The 21,224-nt window shown below is 41.1% G+C and overlaps 2 protein-coding genes across 2 annotated transcripts in view; both read left to right on the top strand.

The window, feature by feature from the left end:
- The window catches only part of GLB1 (galactosidase beta 1), a 45,317-nt gene continuing 24,437 nt past the window's right edge, over positions 345 to 21,224 (top strand). Inside the window, exons 1-4 of the mRNA XM_021387123.1 lie at positions 345 to 626; positions 11,145 to 11,314; positions 20,048 to 20,198; positions 20,480 to 20,540. Coding sequence (XP_021242798.1) covers positions 360 to 626; positions 11,145 to 11,314; positions 20,048 to 20,198; positions 20,480 to 20,540 — 649 coding nt within the window. The 5' untranslated portion in view covers positions 345 to 359. The remainder of the gene's footprint in view (positions 627 to 11,144; positions 11,315 to 20,047; positions 20,199 to 20,479; positions 20,541 to 21,224) is intronic.
- TMPPE (transmembrane protein with metallophosphoesterase domain) lies at positions 489 to 7,725 on the top strand. Its single transcript, XM_021387124.1, has 2 exons — positions 489 to 626; positions 3,194 to 7,725. Exon 2 carries the CDS (start codon positions 3,278 to 3,280, stop codon positions 4,595 to 4,597), a length of 1,320 nt encoding a protein of 439 aa, XP_021242799.1. The 5' UTR covers positions 489 to 626; positions 3,194 to 3,277; the 3' UTR covers positions 4,598 to 7,725.

Genomic DNA, 21,224 nt, shown 5'->3' with positions numbered 1-21,224 from the left:
CCAAGGCAGGTGAAGTTTGCAAGCTGGGGGTAGACTAAGATGCAGGCAAGTGTAGTGATGGGAGGGTGGTTGCTGTTCGGAGCAGAGGAAGGAGGGAGACAACAAACCTCGGACTGTGTAACGTAGCAGGGTATGTCTAAAAACCAGCTGGAGAACAACCTCTAGTGCCTACGGCCATACCACCCTGGAAACGCCTGATCTCGGAAGCTAAGCAGGGTCGGGCTCGGTTAGTACTTGGATGGGAGACTGCCTGGGAATACCGAGTGTCGTAGGCGTTCATTTTTGCTTTAGCACTGCCATTTCCGAAGACGCGCAGCGGCTCTGCATTTTCTTTTCGCTTTGCGCCTTTTCAGCCGGGAATGCCCCCCAACTCTGTCCCGCCCGTACCCCTCTGCAGAACTCTCCCCACTAAGGCGCAGGGCGGTGCGGCCGCCTCTTTCCTTCCCGGGCCGGCCCCTTCGGGCGGCGGGGCGGGGCGAGCGGAGGCCGGGTTCAGTCAGCTGACATCGCCGTGCGCCGGGGCCGAGGGTCGCCGGACGTTCCGGCCGCTTTGCTGCCCGCTGGCTGCTGTCATGCTGCGGCTGCTGCTCCCGCTGGCCGGCCTGGCGGAGCTCCTCCGGGCGGCGGTGAGTCCCCTCGCCTCCTCGCACAGCGGGCGGTTCGCGTGTCCGTTGGGGGTGCCCGGAGAGGAGGGGAATGGCGTCTGAGGAGGCTGCCCCCAGGAAGGAGGATGCTGCACGGCCTTCGTTACTTTTTATTTAATAACAGCGACCTCTGAACCGCTGTTAATGAGTACTTTAAGGCTGGGGGTGCGGGCCAGGCCGGCTCCTTCTTTCCCCGCAGCGCCTTTCGTCTCGGCGGCACTCGCGTGTGAGGAAGTGAGGAGGCTGCTGCCCGCCCCGCCAGCCCCTCTGCCTGCTTCGCGGCACTCGGGCTCACCCGCACCTTCTGGCTGTACGCCGTCCGCCTTTTAGGTTCCTTTTATGAGGAATTACACATTAAGCAGCCTTGGGGGGGGGGGGGGAGCGGAAATGAAACTGCTGCCTGACACTGCGTTAGCTGATCACATGGAAAAACCGGCTGTTCTTGTGCGTGCTGTGTGAGGGAGCTGAGTGTTGCCCATCCTGCTCCTTTGTGGCACTGGCTGCCTCCTTGTCTCTCTGTAGGGTTGCACACCTATCTATGCACACCTATCTAATGAAGGCCTGGGCAAATTCTTAGTCCTGACAGTTGCTGCGGGAGCTGTGCTTTGTCTCTTACTCCTGGAGCTGGAAGCAAAATGTTGGTGTTCTCTTAATTTTTGTTAATTGAGTGATGTGCAGATGGTTAAAGCTATATGAAGAGCAGCACAGGAGACATTTATCTAAGAGAATTCAGTGATAGTAATTATGGTCACAGAGAGGGGTGGACTTATGACTAAGCATTATGAGGTTGTGAAGGTAATGGATGAGAGGGAGCTGACACCAAATTCAGTGGTATGAAAAAAGGAGCACTTGATGAATTTAGTAAATTAGTTTAAAGTAGATAAAATACTATAAAAATATCAGTGAATTTTAGTAGCTGTATCTGCTGGAGAAGTAGGAGAGGAGCAGCACACAAACAGTGGCCAGAGTCACATATTTCCTACAAACATTTCTTATTGCTGTTGTCTAGACTGAGTATGGCCTGGAGTCTAGAGGACCATGGACCCAAACGAGAAAGCCATTTCCTATGCTCTTATCTCCCTAGCTTTATTTACTTTCTGTTGAGGCATGTGTGTAAAACAGCATTATTTTTTAAGAACCGTGTTGTAACAGCAGAGAGGCCTGGAGGAATTGAGAGTTGCAGCACGCTTTCTTTCTTAGCCTGTATTTCAGTGACCAAGCAATGAGAGAAGGGGTCTTTATAAAGCTTGATCTAGTCATCAAAATATAGCAGGGACCTGTCAACACAGAGATGCTAACATCCTTTTCAGTCAGGGAAGGTGTGTGCTACAGTTGGCAAACTTGGGTTTGTAGGTATCTGATCTCAAGCTCTCTGCGTAATTCTACAAGGCTTCTCTCATACCCTCGTTTTGGTGATAGTGATTCCTTACTTTTTCTCTAGTTACATAGAGACCAAAATACAGGAAGTGTTTTGAAATTAAGTATATGTTCCTGTGTGGCTTTAAATTGGATTCTTCTGTTATCTCAGACTTAGTAACTATTGTATATTACAAAAGACCACCCAAGCATTTTTCATCTATGGTTAAAATAAAACAGTGAATTTATTTTAAATAGAAATGTGTGAACTGTGCTGTAGTAGAAACACTACATACTCTGGACAAAATACTGATTAAAGTGGGGAATTCCAGTAGAATTCACGCAGAATGGTTGCTTAGCTGATTATTTCCAGTCTGGGAGCAGAACTGTATTAGTACCCCCTTCTAAAGGAGTGCAGCACATGATGTTTAAATCTCGTTTCAATTTAATTGCATCCTGTTAGTCCAGGGTATGCTGAAACAGGTGTTAAGTCTTAGGAACTCTACATGTAGTGGGAGTGAGCAGGAAGTGAGTAGCAAACACAGTGTGAGTTTCAGTGCCCCTACCAAGTCTGAGGAATTTGGGGAGCTCTTATTCACAAGTGGAGACAAGGGTGTCTCCACATACATCATATGCAGTTTCTAGGACCACAGCTGCATCTGGTAGCCATTCTGGTGGGCATCTCTCTGCTACTGTTGTATATGCGTAGAGTTTTGTGTTCAGTAAGGATATACTGTAATACTTGCTTTTGAGATGGAGCCAACTGCTTGAGAAAAAGAATGGAAAACACATACACTAATAGCAGAAGCAGCTTAGTTGTGGTTGTAGAATACCGTAATGATTGTTTGCAAATAATTTAATGATTGTTTCCAGAAGCCACTGCATCGCTGTTGTGATCTATTGCCAAATGTTGTAAGGAAGTCATAGTGAAGAGAGCATGTTCAAGGAGAGAAAAGGAGAAGAATCACTGAGGGAAGCAGGCACAGAACTTAGAAGCAGACTGTCAGGATTGAGTGTTTTCAGTTCATTATTTATCCTACATCAGGAAATTTCCTCCCTGACTTTATGGTAGTGATTCTGTATGACCCAGTATCCTGGGTAGTACGTGCAGAATTACAGTCCCTTATTGCAGTCTGGGGAAAAGGGAATGTGTGTAATATTTTAAAACGGCTGATACTGGTTCCTGGTTGCAGGCTTCATTGACCCAAGGCATCCCTTCATAACCACATTATTGCCCGCTGGAGACTCCTACAGAACAGAACGGACAGGAAGCAAAGATGATCTCCTTCAAGCAACTGCCCCTTGAAGCAAAGGCTGCAGTGGCTGCAGGAGTGGTTTTCTTCTCCACGACGTTATCACGGAGCTATCTGGCAGAACGACTGGAGCTCAGGACACGGCGTTGGCTTATGAGGCTGCAGATGGCGCTGTTCGTTAACACGCTCATGTTGATAGGATCTCTTCATGTTTGGAAAAGCACAGTCACCACATTTTCCAGGTCTTCAGCTGCCAGCTCCTTCTTTTTCATGACATGGAAAATAGCTGTGTTCCTGTTTCTAGCTTTGAGTCACTCAAGTTTCTTTACGTTGCTATTTCTTGTTGCAGAAGAGCCCTATTTCTTTTCATTAGCTGCCTACACTTGCCTGGGGGCCTATATTCTTCTTATCTTCTTCCTCTTTGCTCTAGGCTCAGTAGAACAGGCTTATAAATTCTTTGCTGGGAGAGGCGCAAAGCCAAGCAGCAGCGGTAAGAGCAGCAAAACAGCCATGAAGCCAGTTTTGGCAGTCATGCTGACTGCTGTACTGACTGTCATTGGGCTGTTAAATGCTTCCCAGCCTCCTACTGTGAATAGAGTGGAGATTCCAGTTCACAAGCTGCCCTCGACAATGAACAACTTAAAAGTGGTGTTGCTTTCAGATATCCATCTGGGGCCTACGGTTGGGAAGACCAAGCTTGCCATGATCGTGCAAATGGTTAAGGCTTTGAAACCAGATATCACGGTGATTGTTGGGGACCTGACTGACTCTGAGGCAGAGATCATACGGCCTGCAGTTGAGCCTCTTGGAGAGCTTAATTCCCCTTTGGGAACGTACTTTGTCACGGGAAACCATGAATACTACACATCAGATGTTAGCAACTGGTTTGAGCTGTTAAAATCTCTTAACATTCGGCCACTCCATAATGAGAATGTGAAGATTGTTTCACCGGAGAGCACTGATGACTGGTTCTGCCTGGCTGGTGTTGATGATATTGAGGCAGATGTATTGCGTTACTCAGGGCATGGCATGGATTTAAAAAAAGCTCTCAGAGGTTGTAGCAGCGAGCGTGCAATAGTGCTGCTAGCTCATCAGCCAATGGCTGCAAAGCGGGCCCTTCAGGAAAGACCAGAAATAAATTTAATTCTCTCTGGTCATACTCACGGAGGGCAGATGTTCCCACTAAATGCTGGGGCTTATTTTCTGAATCCCTTCTTTGTTGGCTTGTACAAAGTTGGGCAGAACACCTTTGTCTACGTCAGCCCAGGGACGATGTACTTTGGAATACCCATGAGGTTGGGCAGCAGAGCTGAAATAACAGAGATAATTCTACATTCTCCTTGAGGAGTTTCCCATTTTGCAGATTTTTTCCATCCTTTTTAGTCAGTACATTGGCTTTTCTGCTCTGAAAGAAAATGCTTTTTCAGGAGAGCGATAGAAATGTATTAGGATGGACATAAGCAGATTCTGTTGAGTCTGAGGAGAAAACACTGTATCTTAGGTCTATGAAACAAATCAGAGGGTGTGTAAAAATAGTGAAGAAGTTCCTTGTTTGAGTTCATTATTATTGACATTGTGCATTTAAAGATAACACGGTCACAGAGATAATGCATGTTCTGTGCATGTTTATTGTGTGTCCTGCAGCTACTTCATGATTCACTGTTGATTATGCGTTAGGCAGTTGCCTTATCAAATCTCAGACTGGTGAAATTTTGATCTCTTGCAGTGAAACAACACGTGCATGTTTTGCAGAAGGGCCATAGAATGTCTTCTGAATATCTAAATTCCAGAAGTCTTATGCTAACAAAAGTTATGGGAAAGGAACAATTTCATTTTGATTTGATTATTTTTATCCCACTTCGTCTGTAGCATGCAGCGGGTCTATCAGTCTGTACTGCTTACCAGTGCAGGGAGGTGTCAACATCATTTTTGGAAATTTAGGTTTTCTTCCACTTGAGAAATTGAGGGAAACTGATATTTAAGATGGAATTACCTGTCTTTCTGTAGCCATTTTTCCTAGAATAATTGGGCATTTAGTAATTACTTTCTGAAAGCAGCTGTAATAAAAGCAAATGAAAAATAATCTCTTAATTGGCATCATTTCTGTTGCTGTCTGAGCGTTCACTACTTCCTGTTGTAAAGCACAGAGTCAAAAAAAGCTAAGGTATTCAGTCTCTTTTTTTCTTCCTTGTTCAGTATTTTTTTTTGTTTATACTTAATTTATCTTCTGTGATTTTTCTTCTACGAGGGTAAGGGGATGTGATTTGAAAACTGCAGATAAGATTCAGTGAGTTAAAGCTTGAACTTTGTGTAAGGTTTTAATATTTCAAGTAAGTGGTGTCTCCTTTAAGAAGACTAAATGCTGCTGCAGGTGGTTTCTTTTAGTAGCATTTGCATATCAGTGGCCTGGTTGCATAGCATAGCATATGCATATGCATAGGTGCATAGCAGAATAATCAACTGCTACAGAGTAATGAGGGATTTTATCTCCATCTTTCCTAGATGAGCTTAACGCAAACTAATATCACTCCGGGGAATATGAGACATCAGAAAATCTTAATAAAAACATTCTTGTTTTCATAGCTCGTACAAGGAAGGTAGGATGCAAATGAATGTGTGTATATTAAGAATGATGAACCAGTTTTTTTTCTGTACAACTTCCTCTCCTCCCCTTCCTCCTCAGTGCAGCCGTGTGAAACACCACAAGCAGCAGTGACCCTGGGGTCTCCAGCTGTAGTCACAGGGCCACACTTGCTCTGCTCTCTGATACCTGGCTTCCTCTTGGCAGACCTGTGTGCCATGGGTCAAAAGCGTTCATTGCTGAGGGTGGCAGGACCAGAACTGTGGTTTTCAGTATTTTCCTGTCTTCCTGCGTGATCTTGAGCCAGAAACATTTCTGTTTTACTCTTCAGCAGTTGTTTTCATTTTGCAGGAGGTGTGTCTGAGGTATATTTGAAGAGTGTCATAGGCTTTGTAAACGTGGGAAGTTCTGTCTGTGAAATTTTGAAGTCTCACTTCATCCGTTCCCTTGAGACCTCGAATAGAAGAGTTTCTAACTACTGAGCTGTTCTTGTATCCCCTTCCTCCCTATGAAGGTCTTGCATTTTTACTCACAGGAATGTGAGAAACACTGTTAAGGGCACACTAGCAAATATATGGAGCACTGGAAGATTGGTGGAAAAGCTGGGGGAGTCGGTCCTCTTTTAGTCTGAAAGCAGAATGCCCGAGCTGCTGGGCTCTTCTACTTGTTGGACTAGATCCTTCTGTTTCCCAGCATCTATAACTTTATAATTTTTTTTCTTAGGCAACAATATCTGCTTAAGTTTTCAGAAGCTTTCACATGTGTTTAATACTTTCCCTTGCCCATGCACTCACTGTTCTTTTGGGATTCTTTCCCATCAGTGACTTTCTGTAAAGCGGTCTTGAGTAGAGAGAATCTTGATAGCTTGTAACCTTTGTCTGCTTATCTAAATGCCTTCATTTGAAAGCTGTGCTCTGGACTTAGTAAGGTGGATTGTTCCCTCCAGGCCAGTATTAGACCAATAGTCCTGGTGTATAGATTTTTCATTTAAGAGTTACTGTGTTAAGAAGGCTAATTGCTAGTTTCCTTATCAGGAGGCTTTTGTAGGACTGGCTTTAGGTGGTGTTATTCTCCCAGTGAGTTACGAGTCTGATTCCCCGCACCCCCAAATTTTTATTTCTGTCCAAATGTGTGCGGAAACCTGACTGCACTAGTCCTGCTGCCACCAGGATGCACAGCTAACTTTTGCATTACTTTGTGTGTACGTGCTTTTCTGTGTATCCTCGGTAGCAGATATGGTTATATTATCATTTCATAAGTGTATTGAGTTCTGTCAGTGTAATTTAGTTCTTGTTTGGTTTTCTTTAATTGCTTCTGAAAGTTTGGTTTCTTGATATTAGTACCACTTAAAATGTTTATTTCTGTGCCGAAAACACTTAAAAGCCTTCTATTCTTTTTGTCTTTTATTTTTAATTACATATGGGAAGTATCCTAGATCAGTCTTTTTGATAGCATGGGGAATTAACCCTTTCTAATATCTCTCAAAGACAGAAATCCCTAATTGCCCTTCAAAGATTTTTCTATGCATGTTCCAATTTGACTTGGGTGTGTGTGGTTTAGACCTGTGTTCAGTATTTCAGATGGGGAAAAAAAAAAAAAACAACTTTGCTGCTTACTTTGTATTTTTTAAATTATTTTGTAATTTTTTTTGTGTACGTGGAATGTATTTGATTTGTTGAACTTAACTAAATGAATATGTATTTCATCTTACAGAAGGCCAGTTCACTGGGGGCATTTGATGGGGGCAGAGTTAATCACTGCCAGAATATACCAGAATGATATTTATTACAGTATATAATCAATGGAGAGTGGATTTGGAAACATGTAAATTGTTGTATAATAAATGCTTTAAATGTTGAAATTTAATAAAACTTTATTTACTTAGCAAGAAGAATGCCTCTAATGACCATTTATTTTGTACCAGTATTTATTGTAGCAGTTCACACTGAAGAGTTTTAACACGCTAATTCTTCTTGCCAGCAAAAAACTACTGACTGTAAATCTGACTATAGTTTTGGAAAATCTGCCACCCTCACTGCTAAATGAGGCATGGATGAAAATGGTAAAGGTAAAGCCACTATTCAGTTTGCCCAGTGCCTGTTATTATGAATATGTGTGGGCTGAAGAGGTGAGGACAAGGGGCAGAGAGAAGAACCACTGTAACAGTAGAGAAAGAATAGAAAGAGTTGTTGGGTTTGTTTTTTGGGAGGGGTGGTGTGGTTGGTTGTCATGGTGAAGGAGCAGCAGGAGTGGTTTGTGGTTCTCAGTTCTGAAGCTTGCACTTTTGGGGTGGAGAAAAAGCCCTGAAAGAGTTATGCTGGTTTTGAATGGTCATCGTAAGAGATGCTAGAAATAGTCACACGTTGAGGGGTTCGCTGAGGATTTGTATTTCACGTTTGTGCCTTTTCCAAACAAGGAGGAAAAAACCCCACCAATTAGTCTGTTTGAAGAATGAGGGATTCTAGAGACTGTTAAATGGCTGGCAGATAGATTGATGTGCCAGAACTATGATTTTTTTTTTCCTAAGTTGAGAGAAGTACACATTAGAAAACGTGGAAAGAGCATTAAGGTTGCAAAAGCAAGTGTCTACTTGATTTAAGCAAGGACAAATGCTCTAGTTACTCTGTTTTCCACGTATGTCCTGAGTTTATAAGGTGCAGCTTATACCATTGCTTCTGAGGACCTGAATTTTTATCTGTTACTACCGTTTGGTATAAAGAAGCTGGCATCCAAAACAATTGGCAGTTAGTTTGCTTGTTGAGTTTGTTTACCAGAGTGGTAACTCCACTACCCCATCCACTATGCATGAGCAGGGAACTCATTTCTGCTGTATGTCCACAGCCGTGAATATTGACTGAGTCAGACAAATTCATGATAACTTGTTTTCATCGTGAGTCCTACACTGTGCTGTAAGGAAGTGCTGGAGTCGTGCTCTGACCATAAAGCAGTGTTGCATTATTCTGAAGGGAAGTCTGTTTACAGTGAGCAATAAATGGGTTAAATCAGAATAAGTACTCGGGAAGCTTTCCCCCCTGCCTCCACCATATCATGAGATGTACACATAAGGAAGGTGGCTTACAGTTATGTTTGCAGCTTTAAATGGTAACTGGATCAGTGACCACTTTCATAGTGAATGCTTTCTTTTCATTGTTTTAAGAAATCCCTTTTTTCACTGCCAGAGGTGTCTGTGCCCTGAAAGTGAAGCTGTGCAAGCAGTGGAATCATTGTGCAGTGTCTCAGGGCAAAGTGTCTTTGCCATAGATCCCTGTTGTAGTTAGTCAGAGTAAAGGGGTTAGAATCCTTTCTCATAGGGGAACAACAGCAGCTGGGACCATCTTTTTTTACTTCCAGGACTTAGCTAGTTGTATTTGGAAGGTAAAACTAAAAGCACTGTATAAAGTTAGGAAATCAAATGCAGTCATCATGTGCAATGCTTTACAGCCCCTTCAGTCTTCTAGTTCTTACTGCCCTGCCAGCTGGGGACTGTATGCTTTCTGTTGTAAGTGAAACAAACACTTCAATTTGTTTGCTGTTTGCAGAATGTTTTAATTTGCTATATGAGTGTAAGATGCTTTGTACAACTTTATTTCAGGTTTACTCTGAGGACTGTGACTTTATCACAGTTGCAACACACTATAGTTATCTCCTCCCTGGAGTCTGTAGTCTTTAAATGTTTGTGGTGTTATCACACAGAGTTGCTCCTTTTAATGACAGTCTAGGGATAGGCAGGTTTACTCAGTAATTTCGTCCTCCAGTTTTTTAGCACTGTGGGTGGTTTCTTTTGTTTGTTTTTTTACTTTGTACTCTATCCTTTATTTGTACTCTTGTCCTTCTGGTCTGTGACACATTAAACTGACTCCCTTATTCTGTCCTGTTGTGTGAAGAACATGCTCTAGGTTGGCAGTGGTGTCCAGCTGTTGGTCAGGAGACTTGATATTTGCACCCTTGTGCTTACACCTGCCTACTGCAGGTCACTTTTTCCATTCCTTTCACTTCATTTTTCCTGTAGTTGTACGGACTTGAAACAAAATTGTTCACCAGGTAACAGGAAAAAGTGGTTTCATGGGAAAGTTCTTCAAAACTGTTTGTGGTCTGTTGGTCCCTACTTACCTTTGGGCAGATTTTCTGTGATGGTAGATGGCTCTTGTGCAGTTGGGGGTCACCTGGAGTTGTATGGTGGTCTACATCTCTTGTTGCCTTTCAGATTTCATCACTTTGGCTTCATGCAATCAGTTTGCTAATTGTTAAGCCCCATTCGTAGTATGAGGTAGGCCAAGGTTCGCCTGTTTCAGATTAAAACAAGCCAGTGCCCTTCAAAAGGTTTTAATTTGCACTATTAAAAGGTGTGTTTTATTTATAGTAGAATATTGTCCAATGAAATATGGGCTGTGTTGGCTTGGCTTCTGACATATTTCTGATAGGCAAAGGAACTAACTGATTAAGAGTTGTTGACTTTGTGTTTCATTTCACAAATCCCTACTGACCTTTTACTGAAAGGACAGAAATTGTATTGGAGACAGAGCTGTCAAAGATATGCAACAGAGGTGTAAGATGCAAGATGTTAAGGTTTATAAAAAGTAAAGGTTCTTAAAGGCATAGGACCATGCACTTCAGTAACTAAATAATAAAAATCTGTCTTTGTGTCTTCGTTTTTCGCAAATTACTTGAAACAAAAGAAGTACTGCTGTTGGTCCCAGTAGTTTGAGTATTAATGAATTTAGGCTCTTGAGGGGTAATTCCAATAATCTTGAAGTTAAGGTACGTTTCTTTGAGGTCAGAGGTGCAGGTTCTGCTGAATTTTCCTCCTTCTTTTAAGTTCTCTGTTGGGTAAATGTTTTAGGTGTACTTAGCTTGAAAAGTGTTGAAAGGAGGACTTTCTCTAAAAATGACTAATCTTCATTGATTTACATCAATGTAAATTCCTTAGACTGATCTATCACAATTTCATATTTACTAGTGAATAAGCTTTCAGTCCTACTTCTATCAGTGCCATGGAGCACTTAGAACATAGTATTTCTTCCTCAAAAACTCCCAACTGGCTTTTGTTTCTAGTGTGACACTGAGTTGGAGATCAGTTGTATTTTCCAAAACCTTAGTGAGTGAAAAGTGTTGGCACTCCACAAATTGGTAAATCTCATTAGTCGTCACTTGCACTGCAAAATGTGTCACTGTGGAAAGGTGGTACTATACGCTGAAAGTGGAGGATACACGCGGTATATTTGTGTGGTGGTAGACTGTTCTTCATGTCTCTCATGACAGAAAAAGTTTATGTAGTGTAATTTTTTCTTAACTTTTCTTTTCTGTACACAGAATATACCCCAGAGGACTTTTGGGATTGATTATGACTGCAACTGCTTTGTCAAGGATGGACGCCCTTTCCGTTACATCTCTGGTAGCATTCACTATTCCCGGGTGCCTCGGTACTACTGGAAAGACCGCCTCTTGAAGATGAAGATGGCAGGGCTGGATGCAATTCAAACGTAAGTAGCTGCTGACTTTCAAAATCCTTTGTAGTCCTGGGAGACCCATGAGAAGTAGTTAAGGAGGAATGCTACCACTGTTACTTTTTAAGTTATTATTTTTTTAAGTAGTAGGTGAGGAAGCTCTTGAAAAGTGGAACATGACGACCTCCTTCAGCCTAGACTGGGACAATAGCAGCTAACAGTCTGCTTCTTTGCTAACAGGCAGTGCTTATTGCTTCACAATCCAGGATACAAATGTGACCTGAAACACATAGTTGGACTGTGAACTTTGGCAACTAAGAAACAGATAATCCCATCCTCTGCCAAAGGACATCATAATCTCTTGTCAAGAGGCAGGCTAGGTGAGAGGTGACAATAAAGTCTTAATTACACTTAGATTGTGTTGCCCTGAAGCCTTGAAAATTTAGGCAGAGGCTGTAGAAATATGTATAGCTATTTCACCAGGAATGTTGTTTAAATTTAGGGAGATAGCTGTGAAGCAGGGGTGGTACTTCAAAAACAAACAAACAAATGAAACCAAGCAAACAGCAAGAACAACAAAAACAAGCATTAAGAAACGCAACAGTCAGTTGTGTCTATCAAGCCTTCACTGCAGTTTTCATGGCAAGGGAAGAGGAGTGGCAGAAAAGTGAATACGCACAGTCTTTTCAAGTGATGGTTGCAATTACTGTGCATGGTTTTATTTATTTCTTAAACCATTATAGGGCTTGGAGTATGTCTTTAAAACTGTCTCCTTTTGTGCTGTAGGCCACTAAACAGTGTTGACTTTGGCAGTGCAGAGCCTGTAGTCTGGGGCAGTTTGTTTGGTGGGAATGCTCTGCTTTCCCTCTCTGAAAACCTGTGTTTTGTTTAATCTGCGAGTTGCAGGGCTATCTTGTACACTTAGTGGTTTGATTAGTGAGGGCTGGTGTGTGAAGAAGAGCTGGAGAGGTGGCAGGGAGGGAAAAGAAGGTAGGGTGGGTTTTTGTTGTTAGTTGGTGGGTTTGGGTTTTTTTTTTCACATTTAGGTTTCTCTATTTTTTTCCTCATAAAACTCTTCACTGTGTTGTGATAACATGGTGACTTCTTTGTTTTGATTAGACCAAACAAGCACATTCTGTCTTCCCACATAAATGAACAGCTGGATTAAATAACACACTTGCTCAGGAATGTCAGGACAGAGTTGCTGAAAATGCCCATGTAAATATTTTTACTGCAATAAAAGTACTCTCAAATAGACCTGAAAATGTTATCATTTGATGTCTGGTGCTTGAAGATTAGGCTGGGTCCTAACAGTAGCTCTGTAATTCCTATGATCCATAGTGTCTTATACTTCCCTTACATCTTGGATTTATTTTCATCTTACTGCCAACCCCCACATACCTTCAGTGCCCTCACTTCATTTCCATTTTTTTTCAAGCAGTCTCTTCCTCGTTTCTTTGAAGTTGCCTGTTCATTTCTGTACTGCACAACTGGCCTTTTGATATAGGAATCTTTTTTTTTTTTTTTTTCCCACCTCTTCTGTTTAATGATAAAATTACTGCAGTTTCTTTTTCCTGTTGCTTTTTTTCTGTTGCTTCCTTCTCTCTCCTCTCATAATCTCTTACACAAGTGGTTGGGATGGTATTTTTTTTTCCCTCTTCCATTTTCCCCATATCTTGCTTGCTGAGATCTTTTATTCCTGTGCTTTACTCAAAGCATACTTCCGGTGTACAGGAAGGACTGGAGTTTGTTTCATCTTGCTGGTGTTGACTGGTCTCTGTTGGTTGTAGAGTCTTCAGGACTGTTTATGTTCAGGTACAAAAGGTACGGTATAGCTGCATTTCCTTGAGAATATGGGATTTGCTGCAGCCTTAGCTGGTTTTAGTGGATCATTAATTACAGAAAAAAAAAAGGGGTTGTCACAACTTCCTTTTCTGTTGGTTCAACGGTTTGGGATTTATTATATTTTTCCCCCAGCATTGCTTACCTTTGGATTTTTTTTCTGCTGTGGTGAAAGATAGGTCCCAAATGTGTATCTTATAGGTAAAAAGTACATCAGGGCCCTGCATACTCTACAAGAATCAGATACACGAATCTTACCATTTGACACTAATCTCTCTCTGTCCTTCTCTTTTAAAAAAAAAAAGTTTCTTGGGTGTGCTTGCAGGTAATCAAGCTGTACTGCTCTTGATTATTTGATGTGAAGCTATCAATATCCACATTACTCCAAATAGCTCTGCTGTGATTTTGTATATTTTTAATAAAATGGGCACTGGTTTAGATTATTATTTAGTTGTGTTTCTGTCTTTTCCTGTTTACTGTTTTGTGGATAAGTAAAAGTATTAGCAAGAGACTGAGATACTATTTGTGTGAAATCATTCTGGGATAGGCAGCAGCAATGCCAGATGTTCTGGCAGAATGTGGCTGTAGGACACCCAACATTTGGGTCACCTTTGAAGTCTTTCATTGATTGGTGTTATTCCATCGTACCTGGCCTTGAATACTTCCAGGGATGGGACAAAATAACAGGTTGCTTCTCTGGGCAACCTGTTCCACTGCCTCATCACCCTCTTTGTGAAGAACTTATTTCTAACATCTAATCTAAATCTACCCTCTTTAAAGCAGCCCTTGTCCTATACCTCCCTCCACCAGAGGGAGTGCCTCTCCAACTCTCCTCTAGGCCCCTTTAGATACTGAAAGGCTGCAATGAGGTCTCCCCAGGGACTTCTCTTCTACAGTTTGAACAAGCACAGCTCTCTCAGCCTGTCTTTGTAGGAGAGGTGCTCCAGCCCTCTGATCATCTTTGTCGTCCTCCTCTAGACCTGAATATCTTAAGCAGTAACAAAATACGAGAGGATATGAGATCATATGAAAATATAGTAGGAAGCCTGACCTTATGTTAAAGCTGAAAATATTGACATCTAACTCTTCCAAACAGCAGACTGAAATTTGATCTTGTGGTTGGTGTGGCATTCCAGAAGATGAGGTATTGCACCTAGGAACTCCCTTCCTGCTTCCCTCTACATGCTACCTGCAGAGACATCTGGTCACCCAACTGTAATTGTCCTTGTTTTCAGTTCCTGAACTATGATATGCGAACTAGAAACGAGTACAGTCACAAACATCTGAGTAGGACTGAAAGTTGTAGGTTTTTGCATGGAGGAGATAAACAATTAACCACTAGATGGAGCTAAACATTTGCAGTACTGTAGAAATTGAGAAAGTTCCTGGAAGAATTAGCAGTTATTAACTTTTAGTTCAAAAAAACTGTATTGATTAGGAAAAAGGAAAACACCTATAGAAACTCCACGTAAGAAAGAACTGCTGTTTAGAATATCTGTGCATTAAAAAAGAAGGGCCAAGAAGAATCTCTGTCCTTCATTGGGTGCAGCAGGGAACATTACCACCAAGGATGAGGAAAAGACTGAGGTACTCAGTGTTGTCTTTGCTTCTGTCTTTAATAGTCAGATCAATTATCTGCAGGGTTCTCAGCCCCCTGAGCTAGAGGACAAGGATGAGGAGCAGAATAAACCCCCATAATTCAGAAGGAAACAGTTAGCAACCTACTACTCCACCTGGACTGTCACAAGTTTAAAGAGCCCGTTGGGATCTACCAGAGGATACTAAGGGAGGTGGTGGAAGTACTTGCTAAGCCACTTTCCATCATTTATCAGCAGTCCTGGTCATTCTGGAAAGACCCAGGTAACTGGAGAGACATCTATCTACAAGAAAGATCAGAAGGAGGATCCAGGGAACTACCAACCTTTCAGCCTGACCTCAATATTGGAGAAGCTCTTGGAGCAGATCATCTTGAGAGTGATCACACAGCATGTGTGGGACAGGCAGGTGATTAGATCTAGCCATCATGAGTTAATGAAATGCAGGTCCTGCTTGACCAACTTCATCTCATTCTATGACCAGTGATCCACCTAGTGGATGAGGGAAGGCTGTGGATGTAATCTACCTAGACTTTAGTCAGGCCTTTGACTCTGTCTCCCACAGTATTTTCCTGGAGAGACTGGCAGCAGTTGGCTTGGACAGGTGTACTCATAGCTGTGTAAAAACAGGCTGGGTGGCTGGGCCCGGAGTGGTGGTGAATGGAGTTAAATCCAGCTGGTGACCAGGGGTGAGTACTGGGGCCAGTCCTGATTACTATCTTTATTGATGACCTAGATAAGGGGGTTGAGTGCACCCTCAGTAAGCTGGCAAATAACACCAAGCTGGGGGGAAGTGTTGAGTTGCTTGAGGGTAGGAAGGCTCTGTAGAGGGATCTGGATTGTCTGAATTGATGGGCTGAGGCCAATTGTATGAGGTTCAACAGGAGGAAGTGCCAGGCAGATCCCTTCAGTCACAACAACCCCAGGCAATACTACAGGCTTGAGGCAGCGTGGCCTGAAAGCTGCATGTCAGAAAAGGATCTGGGGGTGCTAGCTGACAGCCAGATGAACAAGAGCCAGCAGTGTACCCAGGCGGCCAGAAAGGCCAATGGCATCCTAGCTTGTGTCAGAACTAGTGTGGCTGGTAGGACTAGGGAAGTGATTGTCCCTTTGTACTCAGTTCTCGTGAGGCTGCACCTCAAGTACTGTGTTCAGTTTTGGTCCCCTCACTGCAAGAAGGATGTTGAGACCCTGGAGTGTGTCCAAAGAAGGGCAACAAAGCTGTGAAGGGTCTATAATGCAAGTCTTATGAGGAGCAGCTGAGGGAACTGGAATTGTTCAGTATGGGGAAGAGGAGACCTAGGGGAGACCTTATTGCTCCCTACAACCACCTGAAAATAGGTTGTAGCAGGTGGGTGTCAGCATCATCTCCTGGGTGAATTTGATAAAGCTAGAGGAAACGGCCTCAAGTTGTGCCAGGGGAGGTTCAGTTTGGATATTAGGAAACTTTTCTTATCCAAAAGAGTGGTAAGGCATTGAAACAGGCTGCCCAGAGAGGTGGTGGAATCACTGTCTCCGGAGGTGTTCAGTAAGTGTGTAGAAGTGGCACTGAGGGATGTGATTAGTGGGCATGATGATGATGGGTAGACTGGTTGGATTAGATGATTTTAGAAGTCTTTTCCAACACTAAGAATTCTATGAAAAAAACCACAACTTTCTTTTTCTAAAACTCATGTAATTTAACTAGCATGTGTAAAGTGCTGCTCTGTTACTTATGAAATGAGTACAAGCTGTTTAATTTTATACAGTGTGGGGGAAAAAAACAACACAAGTATTACAGAGAGAATTATACTGTGCTTTGTAGTGGCGGAAGTGCTGCTGTTTTGCCTGTTGGTATATTTCTGAAATAGAAGAAAAAAAGGTGTGACTTTCAAAGAAAAAGAAGGTTATGGGTTAAAGCTTAGAAATTGTATGTAAATAAAGAGTTAATGTTATTACTCAAATACAGAAAAAATAGTGAGGTTCAAGTTTGAAAAAGGAACGTGGCATTTCTTTATACATTCATTGTCCTGTGGCTAATGCAGCACAGTAGTAAGAACTGACTATAAATTTGTACAATGGCATATAGAAATTATACTTTGCTAATACTAACAATTTTGAAGTTAAATGATTTGAAGTCATTGCTAGCTATAGAAATATATTCACAGATTTAAGTGTATTAAAGTTTTTAAAGCAGTCTAAGATGCTTTTATATTATCGTTCATTCTGTAAGAAAGCATTTCAAATACATTTTTCTCTTAACTTTCTTTAGTAATTTTTTTTCTGGCCTTGTGAGGCAGCAGGGGACATAAATTAAAATTGTTTCTGAAAGAATTTGTCTGTCTTTTTCCATTCTAAGTGTAAGGGATCTTGTGAAACTCTTGTCCCCCTCTCAGTCACTATGTTTAGACATTCAGGTTTATTACTAGAACAAGTTCCTAAAACTCTCCAAGGAGTATATTTTCATAAATAACAGGTTGCAAGGTGTAGCTAAATTACAGTTAGAATGCTTTTCTTATATAAACCTATTATTTCCTTATCAGTAGGAATAACTTGTTGGGCAGCCTGAGGAGTAAGGAGTGTAAGCAATTGTTGTCTTTCTGTAGCAGTCTTTCAGACAATGAGAAACATACAATGAAGTTAATACAAAGTCATCTTTATTTAGCTCAAACAGGTGTATAAATCAAACATTTCAGGGAATGGGTCGCTACATAAACACGCCTGTTAATTTAACCCAGATAGAGTTGTCTCTTTTGCAATGTTGATGATTTATAGTCAGATGGTAGTTTACAGTAGAACCTGCACACCTTTTTTCTTCTATTAATGCCATTGTCATGTGTCTTCCTTTTAATTTTATATTTTTATCTTTGCCTTTTCCTTTGCAAGAGAGACGTAGAAAGCGATAACTTAATATCATGTTGATATCAGGCCACGTTGCAGATTAATTAAGAACATCTAGAAGCATGAATGTGTTTGCTGATGGACTTCCAGCTGCCTCATCTTTACCAACCAGATGGCAACAAAAGCTTTGGATATAGCTAAACCTGCCAAAGGAACTTGGCGTACTCCTCAAGATATCCAATTGCCTTCCCACAAAATAGTTGGTTCTTATGCTTTGGTTAATTTTTATTCTATGTTAATGTTATACCAACTTGCCTATTTTTTTTTTTTACTTGTTTGCTTCTAGGAATGTCATCCAGCAGAGTACCAAAAGCCTCGCTAAGTCAAGAGACATCACCCTTTTTTTTCCCTTACTCTTTAAGCCAGTTTTCCTTTGAAAGAATGAAACTAGGTATATCTGTTCTTGGCAAATCTAGTTTGTTGTGTTTTTTTTGTTTTTTTTGTTTTTTTTAATCACATCATGACATGAATCATGCCGTAGATTTTCTGGTATCTTTCCTAGGCATAGAGTTAGGTTGGCATGTAATTTCCTATAACATTCTTTCCCACTATTCCTTTTCTTTTTTGTAAGAAAGATGTCATCTTGAGTCACATATATGTAATGTAGAAGAATTTTGAATTTCTAAGCAATAGTTCTGAAAGTAACATAGCCGTTAGCACTTAAAGCAAACTAAAACTATTTCTCCAGTGGTAACCTAGATAATGGCATATTAAAAAGGGAAAGCAAGCACAATATGATACACTATTGTGCTGGCCTTTTTGAGGTATATTTGTTGTAGATAACTGTTAAAAAAAAACTTTATCTACTTTGATTTTAAACATCACCAGTCATCTTGCTTTTCTGCTTGAAACACAGGCAAAGTGCACAAAACCAAATTAACAATGAATGTATTTTAGTGTGGTTCACATATTCATCATATGCATGTTTACTTTGTTCTAAAAAGTGAGTTAATTCAGTATTTTGGAAGCAATTACGTCAGGTTGACAAAGAAAATGTACGATAGAGGGAGGAAAATCCGCATTTTGGTGCCTGAATATGTTGCTTAGACTCTATCTTGGCATACAAATTTTAAGCTTTGGCTTTTCTAACAGAGATTTGCAGTTTGGCATTTGTGAGGAAATAATCTTAACTAACGTTTCTGAAGCATTATCGTATTTCCTTTTTTTTTTTGTATTTGTTCATGTGCATGTATTTTTTATTCCAGTATGATTTAAATAAATGTGTTGGGTTGCTGTTTTTCTTTATTACTGAAAGCAGTGTTTTCTACATTTTCTTTTCCTGTTGGGTAGTTCTTACCAGGTTAATGCTGGAACCTAAAAACAAACCCAAACAACAAGAAATGTGTTGCTGGAGAGGCTCTTTGCTTGACTAATCACAGTTTCGGTTTTACAAATTTTCTCAAATCCGTACTCTGGAACAGCGGCAGCACTTCTATTACAGGAATCACAAACCTATGTACAAAAAGTAAATGCATGGAGAATGAGTTTTGCTGTTCTCTTGAATCCTTGTCTAGACTATATCCATCTCTAATTTTAACGTCTGCCTCTGCTACAACTGCCACTTACTGCTGGTCTAAGGGAAAACTCATGGTTGTTCTGTATGGGCCATAAGCTACAACAGTACTTGAAGTAGCTGGTAGATAACAAGTTTCTTTATTACTCTGCAACCAAGAGTTTTTTGTTTTGTTTTTAGTCTTCTGAGAGGGATTCTGTGATGAGATGGCAGTTTCCTACATCCTGGAAGTAGGAGAGAAGTGTTGTCTCAAACATTGATCTGCTTGTTTGGCAGATTTATTATGATGTTGAAATAAGGCTCTACGTAGTCCAAGCTCCTGAGCACCTTAGCATCCTCTGTCTTGACCATTCTTCCCATGCTGGCTTTTTAGAACCTGTGTCTCTTCTTGTCATTGAAGACTCTCAAGACCTAGATGCAGCATCATGTGAGGCTTACACATTTTTAAGGTCTATATAGTGACAGCTGTACAGACCTATCAGCCTAGCTGGTGTGCTTCTGGGTGGTCCATGCACTAAAGGCTGGCCATGCGTTCTTTCTGGCAAGTTCCTTCCTGACCAGTTCTTTTGTGGGTGACTGACAATATTCATCTCTGTGCAAAACTCCCACCACTGTACCACTGGCATCTGACTCGCAGCTACTTACGTTTTGGAAATGTTTCAAAATGGCAATACCAAAATGTGTTCATGGATGGATATATACTCCTGTGGACTTGCTGCAAAGGACTAAGCCTTGTTTTAGTATTAATTTTAACACTTTCTGCCAGAGGAGATCCCCCACAGAAAAAAAACCCTAGAATTATTCTTGTGTTTGACTGATCTTAAGACCAGTTGAGACCAGCTTAGCATATCCATGGGGCGTGTAGTGCAAATAATTGTTATTGAAAGTTCTGATTTAGTCTTTCTTTTCCTGATGTAAGATTATCTTCTCTCTTTATAGGTATGTGCCATGGAACTACCATGAACCCCAGATGGGCGTGTATGATTTTTCTGGTGACAAAGACCTAGAGTATTTCTTGCAGCTTGCCAGTGAAACTGGCTTGCTGGTGATCCTAAGAGCTGGACCTTACATCTGTGCAGAATGGGACATGGTACAGACTTTTGTAACAGTTACCTTGTTTATAGGGTAAATATAATGCAAGGATTTCTGTCTTAATGTAGACAAGGGTAATTGATGTATCCTTGAAAAGACTTTTGGTTTACCATATTTAAACCTATGTATTCTGACTGACTTGTTCCAGTGCAAACTTACTTAGTAGTTGTTTTGCTTATATGAAATAAATCTACAAGTTCAGTATATGTTTTGACAATAGGCTAACTTCCTTTTATTTCCTGTAAGTGGTCTCTGAAATGGTTCCAATTCTTTTCCCAGGGTGGTCTTCCTGCATGGCTGTTGGAGAAGGAATCTATTGTTCTGAGATCTTCTGATCCAGGTAGGGGCATGAGAAATGACTGGAAAAAATATGGTTCAGCAACAAGCTGGCTTACTGTTTGAGGTTATTTCCAGGTAATTCATATTTGAATATTTATGTTAAAAATTATGCACTCAATAAATATATATAAGAAACAAAGTAGGGTCAAAAATCATGGATCTTCTGTCATTTCAGGGATTACATTCTGAGTCCTTCAGGTAGATGCGTATCCTAGAAATCATGATTTTTGTATTTTTTTTTATCAGTCAATTTTCTAAGAAAATGACTGAATTTAAAAAAAAAAAAAAGCTGGGGCAGAATCCCCCATCTGTCTCTTTGCTTCAGGGACCTTTTCTTAAGAACATCTTAAACAACCATTAGTTGCAATTAAATTTAAAAGCTGTTGTAAGTTTCAAAGCTATTGACGAGTTTCATCAAACTGGTACCAACAGAAAAATTTATTGTCATCATTAAAGAAATGACAAGTAGCTCTCAGCTTTGAGTTTTTTGATTTTGCAACAGTCAACTGGCCACTTATTGTGGGAGTTCTTCCTAGCTAGTCAGCATGCAATTCCAGAGCTAGTTACAGCACTCTCAATGTCATGGACAGGATGTGTAGAGATGAGATGAGACAGGATACTGGAGAGGAAATCTGGGAACAAAAACATAGATCCGTATTGTACCTGACTATAGTTCTTCTCGTTG

This window comes from Numida meleagris, chromosome 2 (genome assembly GCF_002078875.1).
Source record: "Numida meleagris isolate 19003 breed g44 Domestic line chromosome 2, NumMel1.0, whole genome shotgun sequence".
Lineage (NCBI taxonomy): Eukaryota > Metazoa > Chordata > Aves > Galliformes > Numididae > Numida > Numida meleagris.
The sequence above is the reverse complement of the archived record's forward strand: the minus strand, read 5'-3'. Positions and strand labels throughout refer to the sequence as shown.

Excerpts from the sequence above, each read along its gene's own strand:
- TMPPE (XM_021387124.1), top strand. The coding sequence starts at position 3,278 with ATGATCTCCTTCAAGCAACTGCCCCTTGAAGCAAAGGCTGCAGTGGCT.